Raw genomic sequence first — 17940 nt, 5'->3', positions numbered from 1 at the left:
TGACTGACATAAGCTGATGTTCCCCGCGGGGCATGTGTTCACACTGAGAGATTAAAGGAATATTCCCTGTTCGCTTCTATTGAATGTGGCATACTGTTGATTAGACCAGAAAATTATTTCAACTTGTCACACAGATTGTAAAAGTGAACTATAAACATGTTTAAAGTAATGCACTTATAATGGAAGTCTATGGGGCAAGTGAACTTGAGAGTTAAAAGCAGAAACGTGAAGCTTGCATTTTTTTTTTTTACGCACTTCGGCAAAAATGAGGGTTAATTCAGTTGTAAAGCATCTACATCATCCATTTGAGGTGGTACTATTCTCGGTGGGTGAATGTTACTGATGTAATTACAAGTTTGCATACAAAACTTTGATTGTTTCTCTGTTTCAGGAGAAATTAAGTCCATGTAATGTCAAAGCTAGCAAAACTGCATTTGGTAAAATTTCTGAAACTTCCAAAAAAGGTGAAAATATGGAGGAACGTGAGTCAATGTAGCATGGATAAAAGCAGGACAATAAACCTAAAGTGACAAACAAACAAGGAATAAAAGCTTAAAAGTGGGACAAAACACATATTGTCAAGTTCATACAGTATAACAGAACACATTGATACTGTCAGTCCTGTACATCTCAATGCATATTAGCAACGGCATGCTGGACCATTCTGCAGTGTGTCAGATTCTCAGTTAAAACAGGACAGAAAGCATTTCACAGGCACGATGTGTATGGCACACTGAAAACTGAAGAAAATGGCCAATGTTGTCTGTTATTGGGGCTTTCATTGTTTTTATGTGTGCACTGTCAAATGCTTTCAAAAGAAAACACATTCTACATACAGCTCAAAACACATCTACAGCTACTGTTTATGTTCCCAAAGCCATAATACAATGTATCTCAGCACAAGATAAAACAAGCTGCGCTGTGCGCTTGACAGCGTCAACATTTCTAGAGTTACAAATGAACCAAATGAACGAGAGCTTACCTCATTGATCTGCTCCACAGATAACGTACAGGAGAGGTCAGAGAGAGACACAGTGTGTAAGTGAACAGATTTGAGGGGACAAAACCACTGTAAACTTCAGCATCAACCACTAACACAAACAAATAGGTCAGAATAAAAGTACAGCATGTAGTCTCAGCGTACGCATATGATTTATTATACGGCTTGTGGCTGTTGAAACCCAGGAGGCTTTTATAAAGGCCACGTGTGTGTTTGCGTGTGCAAGTGTGTGTTCTGTGTATGGAGATTATCTTTGTGCTGTGACATCTTCATTTATAATAGAGCAGAGCTGCAGGACATGTAGAGCTCATAAACCCTTGTGTGTGCCAACAACAGACAGTTCACAAGCTCACACCGTACATTATTAACTACACTGAGAGACTTAATCACTGATTAACACAGAGGAGAGAATGAGGAGAGGTGAGAATGATAGGAAAAGAGAAAAGATGACAACAGAAGAGATGGGAGGAGAAGAGATGAGAAGAGAAGAGATGAAATTGGTTGAGATGAGATAAGATGAGAAGACAAAAGATGAAAAGGAGGAGAAGAGATGAGGAGAAACTAGAAGAAAAGAGAGAAAAGACAAGAAAAGAACAGATGAGAGACAAAACAAGAAGAGACAAGAGAGTCGAGATGAGAAGAGATGAAAGAGAACAGACAAGAGAACAGATGAGATGAGACAAGAATGAGAGAGAAGAGACGAGAAGAGAAAAGACCAGAAGAGATGAGAAGAGCAGATACGAGAAAAAAAGAAAGACAAAACAAGAAGAGACGAGAAGAAAAGAGAGGAGAGATGAGACAAGAAGAGAACAGACGAGAAGAGAGGAGAAACGAGAAGAGACAAGATAAGAGATGGTTTGAGATGAGAACATAAGATAAGAGAACAGATGAGAGGAGAGATGAGATGAGACAAGAAGAGAACAGATGAGAAAAGAACAGACGAGAAGAGAGGAGAAGAGATGGGTTGAGATGAGATGAGACGAGACGAGAAGAAAAAAGATGAAAAGATGAGAAGAGATTAATGAGATTAAAAGAGACGAGAAAGAGAAAGACAAAATGAAAAGAGAAGAGAGGAGAAACGAGAAGAGACAAGATAAGAGATGGTTTGAGATGAGAGCATAAGACAAGAGAACAGATGAGACGAGAATGAGAGGAGAGAAGAGATGAGAAGAGATGAGAAAAGACAAGAAGAGAACAGATGTGATGAGACGAGATGAGAATGAGAAGAGAATGAGAAAAGATGAGAGGAGAGAAGAGACGAGATGAAAAAATACAAGGCAAGAAGATAAGACTAGATGAGACGTGAAGAGATGAGGTGAAATCATGAGATCAGAAGAGACGAAAAATAGAAGAGATGAGAAGAGAGACCAGAAGAGAAGAAATGAGAAAAAGAAAGACAAAACGAGAAGAGACTAGAAGAAAAGAGAGGAGAGACGAGAAGAGAATAGACAAGAGGAGAGAGGAAGAGATGAGAAGACAAAAGATGAAGAGATGAGAGAAGATGAGAAGAGATGAGGAGAAACTAGAAGAGAAGAGAGAAAAGATGAGAAGAGACCAGAAAGAAAAAAATAAGACGAGACGAGTTGAGAAGACAAAAAATGAGGAGATGAGAGGAGAGCAGATGAGATGATATGAGGAGAAACTAGAAGAGAAGAGAAAAAATATGAGAAGAGACCAGAAAAGAAGAGAAGAGACAAGAAATATAAAACAAGAAGAGACTAAAAGAGGGGAGAAACCAGAGAAAAGAGATGGGTTGAGATGATGAAGAGTTGAGATGAGAAGATGTAAGAAGAGAAAAGACAAGAAGAGAATAGATGAGATGAGATGAGCTGAGAAGATGTGAGAAGAGAAAAGACAAGAAGAGAATAGATGAGATGAGAAGAGAAGAGATGAGAATGAGAAGATAAGATGTGAGAAGAGAAAAGACAAGAAGAGAATAGATGAGATGAGACGAGATGTGAGAAGAGAAAAGACAAGAAGAGAATAGATGTGATGAGACGAGACGAGAAGATGTGAGAAGAGAAAAGACAAGAAGAGAATAGATGAGATGAGACGAGAAGATGTGAGAAGAGAAAAGAATAGAATAGATGAGACGAGACGAGATGTGAGAAGAGAAAAGACAAGAAGAGAATAGATGAGATGAGACGAGAAGATGTGAGAAGAGAAAAGACAAGAATAGAATAGATGAGATGAGACGAGACGAGAAGATGTGAGAAGAGAAAAGACAAGAAGAGAACAGATGAGACGAGATGAGATGAGAAGATGTGAGAAGAGAAAAGACAAGAAGAGAATAGATGAGATGAGATGAGCTGAGAAGATGTGAGAAGAGAAAAGACAAGAAGAGAATAGATGAGATGAGACGAGACGAGAAGATGTGAGAAGAGAAAAGACAAGAAGAGAATAGATGAGATGAGATGAGCTGAGAAGATGTGAGAAGAGAAAAGACAAGAAGAGAATAGATGAGATGAGATGAGCTGAGAAGATGTGAGAAGAGAAAAGACAAGAAGAGAATAGATGAGAAGAGATGAGAATGAGAAGATGTGAGAAAAGACAAGAAGAGAATAGATGAGATGAGAAGATGTGAGAAGAGAAAAGACAAGAAGAGAATAGATGAGATGAGACGAGACGAGATGTGAGAAGAGAAAAGACAAGAAGAGAATAGATGAGATGAGACGAGATGAGAAGATGTGAGGAGAGAAAAGACAAGAGAATAGATGAGACGAGACGAGAAGATGTGAGAAGAGAAAAGACAAGAAGAGAATAGATGAGATGAGACGAGACGAGAAGATGTGAGAAGAGAAAAGACAAGAAGAGAATAGATGAGAAGAGAAGAGAATAGATGAGATGAGAAGATGTGAGAAGAGAAAAGACAAGAAGAGAATAGATGAGATGAGAAGAGAATAGATGAGATGAGAAGATGTGAGAAGAGAAAAAACAAGAAGAGAATAGATGAGATGAGACGAGATGAGTAGATGTGAGAAGAGAAAAGACAAGAAGAGAATAGATGAAATGAGATGAGAAGATGTGAGAAGAGAAAAGACAAGAATAGAATAGATGAGATGAGAAGAGAAGAGATGAGAATGAGAAGATAAGATGTGAGAAGAGAAAAGACAAGAATAGAATAGATGAGATGAGAAGAGAAGAGATGAGAATGAGAAGAGAAAAGACAAGAAGAGAATAGATGAGATGAGATGAGAAGATGTGAGAAGAGAAAAGACAAGAAGAGAATAGATGAGATGAGAAGAGAATAGATGAGCTGAGAAGATGTGAGAAGAGAAAAGACAAGAAGAGAATAGATGAGATGAGATGAGCTGAGAAGATGTGAGAAGAGAAAAGACAAGAAGAGAATAGATGAGAAGAGATGAGAATGAGAAGATGTGAGAAAAGACAAGAAGAGAATAGATGAGATGAGAAGATGTGAGAAGAGAAAAGACAAGAAGAGAATAGATGAGATGAGACGAGACGAGATGTGAGAAGAGAAAAGACAAGAAGAGAATAGATGAGATGAGACGAGATGAGAAGATGTGAGGAGAGAAAAGACAAGAGAATAGATGAGACGAGACGAGAAGATGTGAGAAGAGAAAAGACAAGAAGAGAATAGATGAGATGAGACGAGAAGATGTGAGAAGAGAAAAGACAAGAAGAGAATAGATGAGAAGAGAAGAGAATAGATGAGATGAGATGAGAAGATGTGAGAAGAGAAAAGACAAGAAGAGAATAGATGAGATGAGACGAGACGAGAAGATGTGAGAAGAGAAAAGACAAGAAGAGAATAGATGAGAAGAGAAGAGAATAGATGAGATGAGATGAGAAGATGTGAGAAGAGAAAAGACAAGAAGAGAATAGATGAGATGAGAAGAGAATAGATGAGATGAGAAGATGGGAGAAGAGAAAAAACAAGAAGAGAATAGATGAGATGAGACGAGATGAGTAGATGTGAGAAGAGAAAAGACAAGAAGAGAATAGATGAAATGAGATGAGAAGATGTGAGAAGAGAAAAGACAAGAATAGAATAGATGAGATGAGAAGAGAAGAGATGAGAATGAGAAGAGAAAAGACAAGAAGAGAATAGATGAGATGAGATGAGAAGAGATGAGAATGAGAAGAGAAAAGACAAGAAGAGAATAGATGAGATGAGAAGAGAATAGATGAGATGAGATGATGTGAGAAGAGAAAAGACAAGAATAGAATAGATGAAACGAGATGAGAAGATGTGAGAAGAGAAAAGACAAGAATAGAATAGATGAGATGAGAAGAGAAGAGATGAGAATGAGAAGATAAGATGTGAGAAGAGAAAAGACAAGAATAGAATAGATGAGATGAGAATGAGAGGAGAGAAGAGACGAGAAGAGAACAAACAAGGTGAGAAGAGAAAAGACGAGATGAGACATGTAGAGACTAGAAGAGATGAAAAGTGAGAAGATGAGACCAGAAAAGAAGAAAAGAGAAAAGACAAGACCAGAAGAGATGAAAAAGAGAAGAGATGAGAAAAGACTAGAACAGATGAGAGGAGAAGATATGAGAAAAGAGAAGAGAAAAGAAGAGTTGAGAAGAGAGGAACATGTATTGTGGTAGTCTTCACTGGTTTAGTTTAAGACTCAGTGTGTTGTGATGTGCTGCTGTGATTAGTGCAGGTGAGTGTTATACTCATTCAGAGACGACTGAACGCTGGTGTGAAACTCTACTGCTGTGAACATGCTCTGTGTCCCTGTGAGTAGGCCACTACATTCAGTGCACACTACAGTACATACACTACACGAAAATCAGAACAAAAGAAGGAATTCAAGGCCAAAACATCAAGTCTATGAGAAACGATGCAAGTGAGACAAACAAAACAGCAGACAAACAGTGAAGAACGAAACAAAAGTTGAAGATGATGATGAGTATTTCATGATGGGTAAGATGCGGTCTTACCTCGTACTCTTCTTTAAAGCCGTAGCCCTCGGCGCATTTCATCTGCGTGATGTGTTGCAGGAGGTCGGCCACGCGGATGGCGGGATGCAGCTGTCCCGTCTGATAGGGTACATCGACGGCCTCGCGTTTGCGCAGCGAGTGTGTGTGCGAGGAGTGTGTGTGTGTGTGCGACTGAACGAGGCTGCTGGTGTCGCTGGTCAACGTTTGGGTTTCGTCTGGTAAAATCAGAAACAAAACAAACAAAGTGAGGCCAGCAAGTCGCTTTGTATTGCATGTAAAGATATCAGTAGTTAACACTTCCTTTTACAGTGATTTCCAGGTGAAATAAAGTAGACTATCTTTTTGAATTTAAATGTAAACTGCATGAAATCATTTTGTAAATCACTACTTTTGTCTTGTTTTCCTGTAAAAATAACTAAACATCCTTAAAAGTTTAAAACAAGATTTATTTTAGTTTCTGTCAAAGACCCTCATAAAATTCTTTTAAGAATTACGCATTTCAATTTCATTACAAAATTCCATCAAATCGAATCGAGTAATCTTTAATCAAATCAAATAAAAAAAAACACTAAATATTTGATGTATTATTATTTTGTTAAACATTACAAAAATCTATTTGATTGTTGAGTTGAGTGTATAAAATGCAACAATTTTTTAAGATTAATGCTTAAAACAAACTAACAAAAATAAAATAAAATAATTTGCCAATACGAGTAAGAAAAATAAACTTAAATCAACATATACTCCCTGAAATGTTAATTTTATTAATTTATAAAGTCATTATTTTAATGTTTGCTTTAAGTCTAAACCTCGTTAAATTTATGCCTAAAACAAGACAAAAATATGTATAATTATTTGCAATACAAATCCTCTATTTAACTTATTAAATAAGGTACCACATATATATATATATATATATATATATATATATATATATATATATATATATATATATATATATATATATATATATAACATCTAAGTGACCACTGTAAAAGAAATAGTGCATTATAGTTTTGATATTTTTTGGCAATGAATGGATCATGACACAACGTTGCAGGAAGGGTTTAGATGAGTGGATGTGAAGGGAGGGAAAGATTGACTGCCCCTTTCATTCATCAAATATCAGTTTTGTCAGAACATCATTCCTGTCTAATTTTGGCCTGTGTTCGTTACACTGTCCCGTTTATCTCTGAAATCTGCCACGCAGCTTCTGAAATTCATTTTCCCATGGCAGTGTGAGGAATGGGTGCTGTCAATCAACAGCAAAGCGTGATGATCGCAATGATCAGGCGTGTGATGTCACAATGACGATGATGTTCAAAGCCACAAGATGTCCAAAGGACGAGAAATCCAAACGAAAGAAACAAAAACATGAGCGCAAAACCCACAGGTGAAGCGGCGGAGGGGGCGGGGTCAACGTGTGATGCTGTAACCTGTGTGTCTACTGCCATGCAAACCAAAGACACATGGAGGGAGGTGACACGGGGGCCGATGAAACACAAACCTCTGACGCTCATGAACTTACCATTAATGGGGACTTTTTAAGCAGATACATTAGAGGTTAAACGTGAGAAGAGAGAGACAGCGAGAGGGCGACAGCGAGAAAGAGAAGAGAAAGAGAGGAGACAGGGTATAAGCAACAATACACCAGAGAGCACTAGCACAGCTCCGATCGGGGTTTGGGGTGTTCATGGGATTCAAATCACAATGAAAAATGAATTTCAAAAGAAATGCAAACAGATGCAGCTCAGATCGCTTCTTGGAGAACTGTAGGACAGCGGATCTCAATCCAGCACCCTGATTTTACATCAAGGGGCGACCCAACACAATACCAGAATGGTTCATCGTACAAGAGTCATCAGAAATGTCCTAATCCCAGATTAATATGGCATAAAACATTGCTCTGTTTGTTTGAGCAGCCTGGCCAGGCCCAGACAACAACACTGTCTAATCAAATGGTTCTCAAATGGTGGAGGTATTGTAAACGGGGGCGCGTTCTCAAATCGCGTTTACGTTTACACACATTTTACCGCAGTGACAATACACGCAAGAACCAATGAAGTGTGTGCGCCGCACTTATGTAAACCAAGACCAGATTCCAATGAGTGAAGGGAAAGATTTTCAGTGAATTAACACTTATATTTCAGTCTGTTCCTCACATAACACTATCGTAGATTCCTTCAGAGGTGTAATCCGGTACCGATTACAAATTACATGACTAAAATTGCAATCAGTAACAATCTCCTGGATTATTTTTGGATTACCTCTGACATAATGGTGACACTTTCTATGAAGCCCATATTTATAATGCATTATACTGCATTTATAACATCATAATACACCTTATAATAAGTTATAACTTCTCATAAATAATTATAACTATAGTTATAATACGTTATAAGACTTCCCCTATTCATAGTTATAACTCTTAGAGTATAATGCATTATAACACAAGCAACATGTAATATTAACACAGTAGAAGTTAATAAAGTTTATCGGATAAGTGCTGTATAATGTATAATGTATTATAAGTGCTCTTTGTCTCTTTTTTGTAAGTAAAGTTACAAAAGTAATATCTTCTCATAAACAGACATAACATGAACTTATAACATACATTAACATTACAAGTCAAACTTATATAATGGAAGTTATTTATATAATAAATCTCTAAATAAGATGCACAAACATTAAAGTTTATTGAAGAAGATTGGCTACATGTTTGATCAATATACATATGTAGAGTTTCTGATATATTTTAATCTTGTAGCTTAACAAGTGTTTTTTGTAATATCTCAAAATGTACATTTTTACATTTGTGCATGTGTAATGTTTATAACTTCCAGCATGACTTATAATGTCTTATAACCACTTCAAAATATCTTATGGATGTTTATAAGAACACATTGTCACTTAAAGCATACCTATTATATACATTACAAATATACATATAATACATTATAACTGCTGCAGATAAAATTAGATGTTGATTGTGTTATAATGCATTTTACTCTAAGGTATAACTGTGAATAGATAAGTATTATAATGTATTATACTGTTGTTATAATTATTTATGAGAAGTTATAACATATTATAAGACATTACTAATGCATTATAAATATGGGCTTCATAGAAGGTGTTTTTTTAAAGCTGCACTACGTAAGATTTTTTTTCTGGTTACAATTAACAAAAGTTAATAAACAATCCATGATCAAAACCATGGCCTTGTCTTACCCCGATTCACTACGGTAAGCCTACAATAATGATTTTTACTTTGAACTGTCGGGTCGGATTTGGCGTGAAATCGCAGGCATACGTCATTTGTTCTTGTGTGTTTACGTCATATCTGTAAGCGGAGAAAGAAGCGGGAAGCGAGTGCAACAGCTGTTCAATCAGTGCAGTTGCGGTTTCAGGAGTCAGGACAGCAGTGGATTTAACTGTTTGACAAAGATGTTTACATGCTATACTGCTCGGATATGATTTTTGGTTGGGTTGTTGAAGCTCATATCGGTTGTCATGCTTATTACTCATGTGTACCGATCACAATGTGTTTTTGTTTCGTTTTTATTTTTTCATTGAGTTACTGCTACATGTTTACTATATTCACTAATATTCATGACTTCCAAAAGATTCCCAAATTGTGTGTCTCTAAGTGTGTGTACTGATGGTTGTTTTTTTTTTTTTTAGGTTTTTTACCTCAGCCACAGAAATGCACAAGTTGTCGTCCATTGTCCTTTTAGCAGAAGAAAATGTAAAAAATAAACAATTTTGCCTGACGAAGACTAATGGTCTAAACCAGAGGTGCCCAAACTTTTTCCTGCGGAGGACCAAAAATCAAACTCGACTGAGGGCCGTGGGCTGAAAGTAAACGATGCATTATAACAAACATGTTCTGGTAACCGTATGACTCTGTCACTCAAATACTTTAAATAATTAATTCAATTTTAAAACGGCACCTTTCAATAATTAAAGTTGCATGACCTCTGCATTGCATAATGTGCATTGTTACTGAAACAAAAAGTTTTTTTCTCATTCACATATTTCCAAATATTTTGGCTATTAAATGAACAGCCTACAAAACTAATGCACCGACACAGAGGAGACGACGGCTTGCAATGTTAATGTATGATTGCTCCTACGTCACGCACTTGCAATGTTAACAGCTTTGTTGATTATAAACAGAAACGATATAGTTTTATCGCGTCGCTTGCTTATGGAAATGTGGTATAACGCCATTTGCAAACTGCTCTGCAAACTATATTATATTAAAATAGTTGCCCTGGTTCCCCTCAATGATTTCATTATATAAAAAATCATTACTCTGCAATCTGCAAAATTAATGCAATGAAAAGCTGCATCAATAGCATTTTTTCCCCAATGTTTTCCCCTCTTGTCATATACAGGCTCTGGTTTGGGCATCTGGTCATTGCAAGCAAGTGTATGCCAATAAAGTATTTTTAGAGCAATAAATCAGTATACGGACACTTGCCATTTTATTCTTTGTGCAGATGTTTAAACAGAATGTAAGCACAGTTTCATAGCACAGTAATGTTTATTCATTTGTTTAGCATGTAACCATCTCTCTGATGTAACTTCCAAATAAACGATTAAAAATTATTTTAATTGTTATATTGCACATTTCTGCATATTATTTTCATGTTCAACAAAGCATTGCATCATTATTAAATACTCATTTGGTGTTTTTTATTACAGTCTTATTGTCTGCAGTGTATAAACATACTATTGTAGTATGACGGTTCACTTGCATTCTCCACTGAGGCTGTAGATTGTAATAGAAAAATAAAGTCTCTCTTCAATTTGACTCATTTTAGCCATTGCATGAGTTTCACCTCTTAAATGAACATGTAGTACATTACAAAAGTTACCGTGTATTGTGTAGTGGATAAAACACTTTAATAATCATATTTAAATGTAATTAAGAGTGTTGTTTATTTTCCTCAAAATGAGTAATATATTTTGAGTAATAATGAGTAATACATTTTTAAGTGAATAACATGGTATCAACATGAAAATAGCTCGTCATGACTCCGCCCTTCAGGTAATCACAAGCAGTGTTGGGAGTAACGACACTTAGTTGTTACATGTAACGTGCATTACGTAATCAGATTACTTTTTTTGAGTAACGAGTAATGCAATATTTATTTTAGACCATAATATCTGAGTTACTTTTTAAATAAAGTAATGCATTGCTTTTGTACACCTCTACTGTCCCTGTATTGTGGGAAATCAGGAGTAAAAGTGTGCAAACTTCCAGGAGGAGACGTAGTGCATTATGGGCATTGTAGTTCTATAGAGTGTGAGGCCAGAGACTATTTAGCAGAGAGAGACGAGTCACTTCTATTTAAATGAATGGGAGAAACTGGAACGCCCAACCAAGAAGCTCAAGCACCCAACAGTCAATGGATGTAGAAAGGAAGTCCCGCCTTGCAGGTAATAGAGCCAATCACCTTTTAGATACAGACATCAATATGAGGTCAACATTCGGTTGAGTGAAACACGACTGATATGAGAGATCATAAGTAGTCTTCCACTGGCCACGACATGATTCACAGGGTGAAATACTCACTCAATTCACTGACTTTACTGCAGTTGCATGACTAATATGTAATCATGTAATCCATAAAAGTAACTGTAATCTTATTACAAGTATTTTAAAATGTAATTCAATCCAATTACAAGTACTTGATGTTTATAATCTGATTACATGATCCAGATTCCATGTAATCCGTTACTACCCAGCACTGCGTAGGGTTTCAGAAGACTTGAAATATAGCACATGGGTGATATGGATGACTTTTAAGGTGCTTTTATGGACTTTTTAGAGCCTCAGAGTCACAATTAAGATCCTCTCATCCTTGTGTTACACGAATGAAAAAACTCATACTGGTTTAGATCGACTTAAGGGCGAGTAAGTGATTTTTAGTTTGGGTTAACACGTTAACATTGCTCCTATAAGCAGAATCACTTTTTAGTATTTTTTTAATATTTTCAGGTATTTTATACGGAAGCCCTGAACTGCACTGTGGAAAAAAAAATCACTAGGTGAATTAAAAAAACATTTTTTTTTTAGGTGTCTTAATGCCTATGTCCTACAAGAAAAAAATAATAAAATAATGTTAAAAAAAAAAAAAAAACATTCTCATCCCAAAATGTTTTTTTTTCTTTTAATTTTTTTCTCTCTCTTTTAAAAAAAAATCTCTCTCAATATATATATACAGTATATATATATATATATATATATATATATATATATATATATATATTATATATATTATATTATAAAGTATTCACAGCGCTTCACTTTTTCCACATTTTGTTATGTTACAGCCTTATTCCAAAATGGATTAAATTCATTATTTTCCTCAAAATTCTACAAACAATACCCCATAATGACAACGTGAAAGAAGTTTGTTTGAAATCTTTAAAATTTATGAAAAAAATCACATGTACATAAGTATTCACAGCCTTTGCCATGACACTCAAAATTGAGCTCAGGTGCATCCTGTTTCCACTGATCATCCTTGAGATGTTTCTACAACTTGATTGGAGTCCACCTGTGGTAAATTCAGTTGATTGGACATGATTTGGAATGGCACACACCTGTCTATATAAGGTCCCACAGTTAACAGTGCATGTCAGAGCACAAACCAAGCCATGAAGTCCAAGGAATTGTCTGTAGACCTCCGAGACAGGATTGTATCGAGGCACAGATCTGGGGAAGGGTACAGAAACATTTCTGCAGCGTTGAAGGTCCCAATGAGCACAGTGGCCTCCATCATCCATAAATGGAAGAAGTTTGGAATCACCAGGACTCTTCCTAGAGCTGGCCGCCCGGCCAAACTGAGCGATCGGTGGAGAAGGGCCTTAGTCAGGGAGGTGACCAAGAACCCGATGGTCACTCTGACAGAGAAGAACCTTCCAGAAGAACAACCATCTCTGCAGCACTCCACCAATCAGGCCTGTATGGCAGAGTGGCCAGACGGAAGCCACTCCTCAGTAAAAGGCACATGACAGCCCGCCTGGAGTTTGCCAAAAGGCACCTGAAGGACTCTCAGACCATGAGAAACAAAGATTGAACTCTTTGGCCTGAATGGCAAGAGTCATGTCTGGAGGAAACCAGGCACCGCTTATCACCTGGCCAATACCATCCCTACAGTGAAGCATGGTGGTGGCAGCATCATGCTGTGGGGATGTTTTTCAGCGGCAGGAACTGGGAGACTAGTCAGGATCGAGGGAAAGATGAATGCAGCAATGTACAGCGACATCCTTGATGAAAACCTGCTCCAGAGCGCTCTGGACCTCAGACTGGGGTGACGGTTCATCTTCCAACAGGACAACGACCCTAAGTACACAGCCAAGATAACAAAGGAGTGGCTCCGGGACAACTCTGTGAATGTCCTTGAGTGGCCCAGCCAGAGCCCAGACTTGAACCCGATTGAACATCTCTGGAGAGATCTGAAAATGGCTGTGCACCGACACTCCCCATCCAACCTGATGGAGCTTGAGAGGTCCTGCAAAGAAGAATGGGAGAAACTGCCCAAAAATAGGTGTGCCAAGCTTGTAGCATCATACTCAAAAAGACTTGAGGCTGTAATTGGTGCCAAAGGTGCTTCAACAAAGTATTGAGCAAAGGCTGTGAATACTTATGAACATGTGATTTTGTTTTTTATTTTTAATAAATTTGCAAAGATTTCAAACAAACTTCTTTCACATTGTCATTATGGGGTATTGTTTGTAGAATTTTGAGGAAAATAATGAATTTAATCCATTTTGGAATAAGGCTGTAACATAACAAAATGTGGAAAAAGTGAAGCGCTGTGAATACTTTCTGGATGCACTGTATATATTCTCTCAAATAAAAAATTCTCTTTATATCTTTTTTTTTTTGAAGATAAGAAAATAATAATTTTGAAATGAGAGGAAATGAGGGGAAGCACTGAGAGATTTGCATCTCTTAAATACAGTGCTTATAATGTAAGGGCTATTGTTTGACTTTCTGCATAGCGCACACACCAGAGATACTGTACATTACAGCAGAAGATCATTGGCGCGAGTGTTTCTGTATCAACTGCACGAAAACAAATCTTTAATCGCCATTGATTTGGGCAACGCTAACACGGGTCATCCCTTTAATCACAGCACTGAAAACACAGTGAGAGGCGCTGCAACAGTCAAAGACATCTATATAGCGCATGTTTACCTGGACCAACAAATGAAAAAAGCACAATATCAACAGCAGCATCAATATTCCCGGTGGTGAATGTCATCAAACAGTCAGAAATCACTCCCGTTGTTACACGTGACAATGAATGCCATATGAAATATATGTAACCTGATGTATATTCATTTAACTGTGGGAACTGTGCAAAACATTCATGTTAGAGTATTATACAACTATAAATCATCAGTGGCCGGTTGCACCAGCTATATGTATGTTACAACTTAGCCTAGTTGTGGCGTATATGGGCACTAAGTCACAATTTACGACTACTAAATATTTGAGCGTTGCACCATTAAACTTAGGTAGAACGTAACCCTACGTATAAACTAAATATAAATGGCAGACTTTGACCAGGAATAACGGATAGAATAATAAAGCAGACTGATATTTTATGACATCAATGAGCTCATGTTTTGCGTGACAGGCATCAATCATTTTGACATACAGTATGATGTTGACATTTACACTCATTTACATTTACGAGAAAGAAAAACAACGTACTTTTAAGCGGCTCTTCAGCATGAAACTGTTCTAATGGGGCAGTTTTCAGGATGTGTCGCCCGGTGTCAAGTTTCAACACATTCAAAATATAACATATAGGATATTAAAATGAATAAATGTCTATTTTTCCAGCCTGTTGTATTAGTATTTATTTATCACCCCTTATTTATTCTAGATACATTTCCTATATACTGTTATTTACACAGGGCAAATATACTATGTATTAAATCTACTTTTATTACGTATCGTATTTTAATGGGGATATAATTTACTACAGCTGACAGTTACGAGGGACAAACAAGATTTGAACATCAACTTTAATTAGATCAAACAAAAATGTACGGCTTTTTAACACTTCTGTGTATAAACTTGACGGCTGTTTATTGGATCAATTCAGGTAAACGTCATATTACGGAGAGCTTACGATCTACTAGTTAAGTCTTGCCTTAAGAACAGGTGGTGCAACTAAATTAAGCACTGACATAGTTACAAACTAACTAGTAGTTACTAAGCCCTTAGTGACCTTTACGTCCCAACTTACGTGAGAAGTTACGCACAGCTGGTGCAACCCTACCCAGATCAATTACCACAGCTGTCATCTGTCACCTTAAGCGCAAGATTTCATGATTACTGATAGTGGCACCTGGTGGCCGAGGTTGGTACCGCATGCTAATTGTTAGCTAGCAAGCAAAAAAAAAAAAAAAAAAGTCACGTGTTGCCTCTTGAGGGAAAAAAATTTTGGGGAGGAAAAAAATTTTTTTGAGAGAGAGAATTTTTTTCACGAAAAAATAAAATAAAAAATACATTTAGAGAAATTTTTTTTTTTTTTTTTTTTTGAAGGACATAGCCTCACTAAGACACCCATCAAAATAGTTTTCACAGTGCATTTCAGGGCTTCCATAATTTTGTAAGTATATAATTATATTATTTTATGTGTTTTTTTTAAACAAAGGATGTACAATGTAGCGCATTCAGATGTAGTTCATTATTCATCAAAACTGAGGCCATGCACACACTAATAGGTTTGCGTTTGAAAATGCATTCATTTTGCTACGTTTATGTCTCTCATTTCTCATCCACACAAGAACAGCGCTGAAAACGGAGACTTCCGGAAACACTCTCCATAACCACATACTTTGGAAAAAGTTTTCAAACTTAAATGGATTAGTGCGGACGTGGCCTTCAGAAAAAGGGGCATAATGCTGAAAGAAAATGCAATTTATGTTTTTTTTTTTTTTACATTTTTTTTTATTCTGTTTGAATGTCATGCAACCTGTCCATGTTGACATCTGTCTAATTTGGTTGAATATGGACAGTTGAATATGACTGGACACACAGCATTCAACAACTTCTACATCAGCAACAAAAGATATGTGAAGTGTTTCCTCCCTTTACAAGTATTTATTAGGCCATCAACTAACATTAACTATGCATATAGTTAGTTGCTATAAAACAGACACTGATCAAGGAGCTTCTCTTCATTGTGATTGTTTCTTTACTCTTGTTGAACAAGTGAGCTCAGATAAACCCGTGTGAGCCGGAGGTGAAGCTCTCCTTATTTTCCCTGTTTTATTGTGTAATGTAAAGCCGTTCCTGCTGCTGTAAATTCTCTCCGAGTGATCATTTACATGTGCCGTTTGCCAAGAGTCATTCATATTTAATATGCTGGCTGCTCAGTGGTCTGATTTTTCATTACATTATGTTTCAATTAAATTCTTGTAATAGGGCCGACTCAGGGGCATGCTGCGTTTGGATAAATAGGGTGTAGAGGTGCTGACAAAATGAGACAAAACTAGCTATATTATTCTATTTTATCATACAATAAATTAATAAACACCGGCAAAATACGGAAAAGAAAAGCAAGTAGGTCAGAGAAGCTGCTGAAGGCAAAGAACTTTAGAGAGATTTGCAGAGAAGATGCTTTTGGAAAGAACGACTGGAGTGGATACAGAGAGCGAGCCAGAGCTTCTGTTCTCATCCCGAAAACATCCCAAGGAGATAGCGAGTGGATAACGGCACCGGCAAAACCACATATTTTTCTTCTATTTAACCTTTCGGTCAAGAATCGGCGAACAGTTCGCCCAAAAATGAATATTCTGTCATCATCATTTACTCACACTCATGTCGTCCCAAACCCGTATGACTTTATTTAATATTGCTCTATAAATAAAAGTGACATTTATTTAGTCCGTGGAACACAAAAAGTGAATTTTTGAAGGATATTCTTGATGATAGGATCATAAAAGTACATTCCAAGTCACAATCATAATTCTGGTGTGAGGAACAGACTGAAATTTAAGTCATTACTTGCTCGTTATTCACTGAAAGTCGCATGGACTACAAAAATGGCACCTCAGTGCTTGGATGGCAAACGCTGTTGGTTCTCACGGTGCATCTAATGGCACAATATTTGAATTTGAATCCGGGGATTTATCGTGAGCTAAACACTTGCACCATCATTCATTATGAAATTTTGATTAACCCTTTAAGCTCGGATGGGCCCCCTGACAAATCAGAAGTGTTCCTTTTGATAATTTCTAAAAACAATTGCACTGTACATATTATTGTAATCAGTAAAACTGATCAAATAGTCATGTGTCATATGAGTAATAGATAAGTATATGTCTTTGACAATTATGCTGGTGTTGCTTATATGCCGCATTTCTCTTATAACTTCACGGACAATAAACGGAACATAATACATCACATAACATTACTTAGAGGAGGTGATTATCTTTCAAACGAGTCCACACACAAGGTGATCAGATGTATAGATCATTAGATAATCCACATGAAGCACAATGTTACATATGACCACCAGGAGATGGCGCCAAATACATGACACAGACTCAATGATGACTCAAATGACACAGAATGAAACTCATTCTGTGAAATCTCATTACTAAAATCATGTCTGCATGCTATGCAAACCTTTAGTCATTGTTGTGTTTGCATGTGTAATTAGTTCTTATGTACAATTATTATGTTTTATTTGTTTGGAGATGTTTTTGGACACTATGATAAATTATATATGTAATGTTATAACTTTTGATTGCTTTGTCGTATCAACACAACATTTTTCTCAGGTACAGTTGACATGATTGGGAACAAAGTAAAAGCAGTTTTTCAGAGCCACCTTATTTACACCCAGAGATGTATAATGTCAAATCAGAAAAAAGGTACATTTTTGGCTAAATTTTTGATTTTTCAGCAGTTTCTTAGGCTGAGAGTCTGAGAATGTATCATAATCTATATCGTTAAAAAATTAGAAAAGTTTTCTTTA

The 17940-nt window shown here is 36.7% G+C and overlaps 2 protein-coding genes across 4 annotated transcripts in view; one reads left to right on the top strand and one right to left on the bottom strand.

Annotated features, from left to right (window-relative positions):
- Positions 1-17940, bottom strand: part of LOC127443011 (receptor-type tyrosine-protein phosphatase mu-like) — a 384365-nt gene that overhangs the window by 55938 nt on the left and 310487 nt on the right. For all 3 annotated transcript variants that reach the window (XM_051701475.1, XM_051701476.1, XM_051701477.1), the window contains one exon: positions 5915-6129. In XM_051701475.1, the coding sequence (XP_051557435.1) occupies positions 5915-6129 (215 nt within the window). The remainder of the gene's footprint in view (positions 1-5914; positions 6130-17940) is intronic.
- The window catches only part of LOC127443052 (yjeF N-terminal domain-containing 3-like), a 479510-nt gene that overhangs the window by 235506 nt on the left and 226064 nt on the right, over positions 1-17940 (top strand). The window lies entirely within an intron of this gene.

Source organism: Myxocyprinus asiaticus, chromosome 6 (genome assembly GCF_019703515.2).
Source record: "Myxocyprinus asiaticus isolate MX2 ecotype Aquarium Trade chromosome 6, UBuf_Myxa_2, whole genome shotgun sequence".
NCBI classification, from domain to species: domain Eukaryota; kingdom Metazoa; phylum Chordata; class Actinopteri; order Cypriniformes; family Catostomidae; genus Myxocyprinus; species Myxocyprinus asiaticus.
The sequence above is the reverse complement of the archived record's forward strand: the minus strand, read 5'-3'. Positions and strand labels throughout refer to the sequence as shown.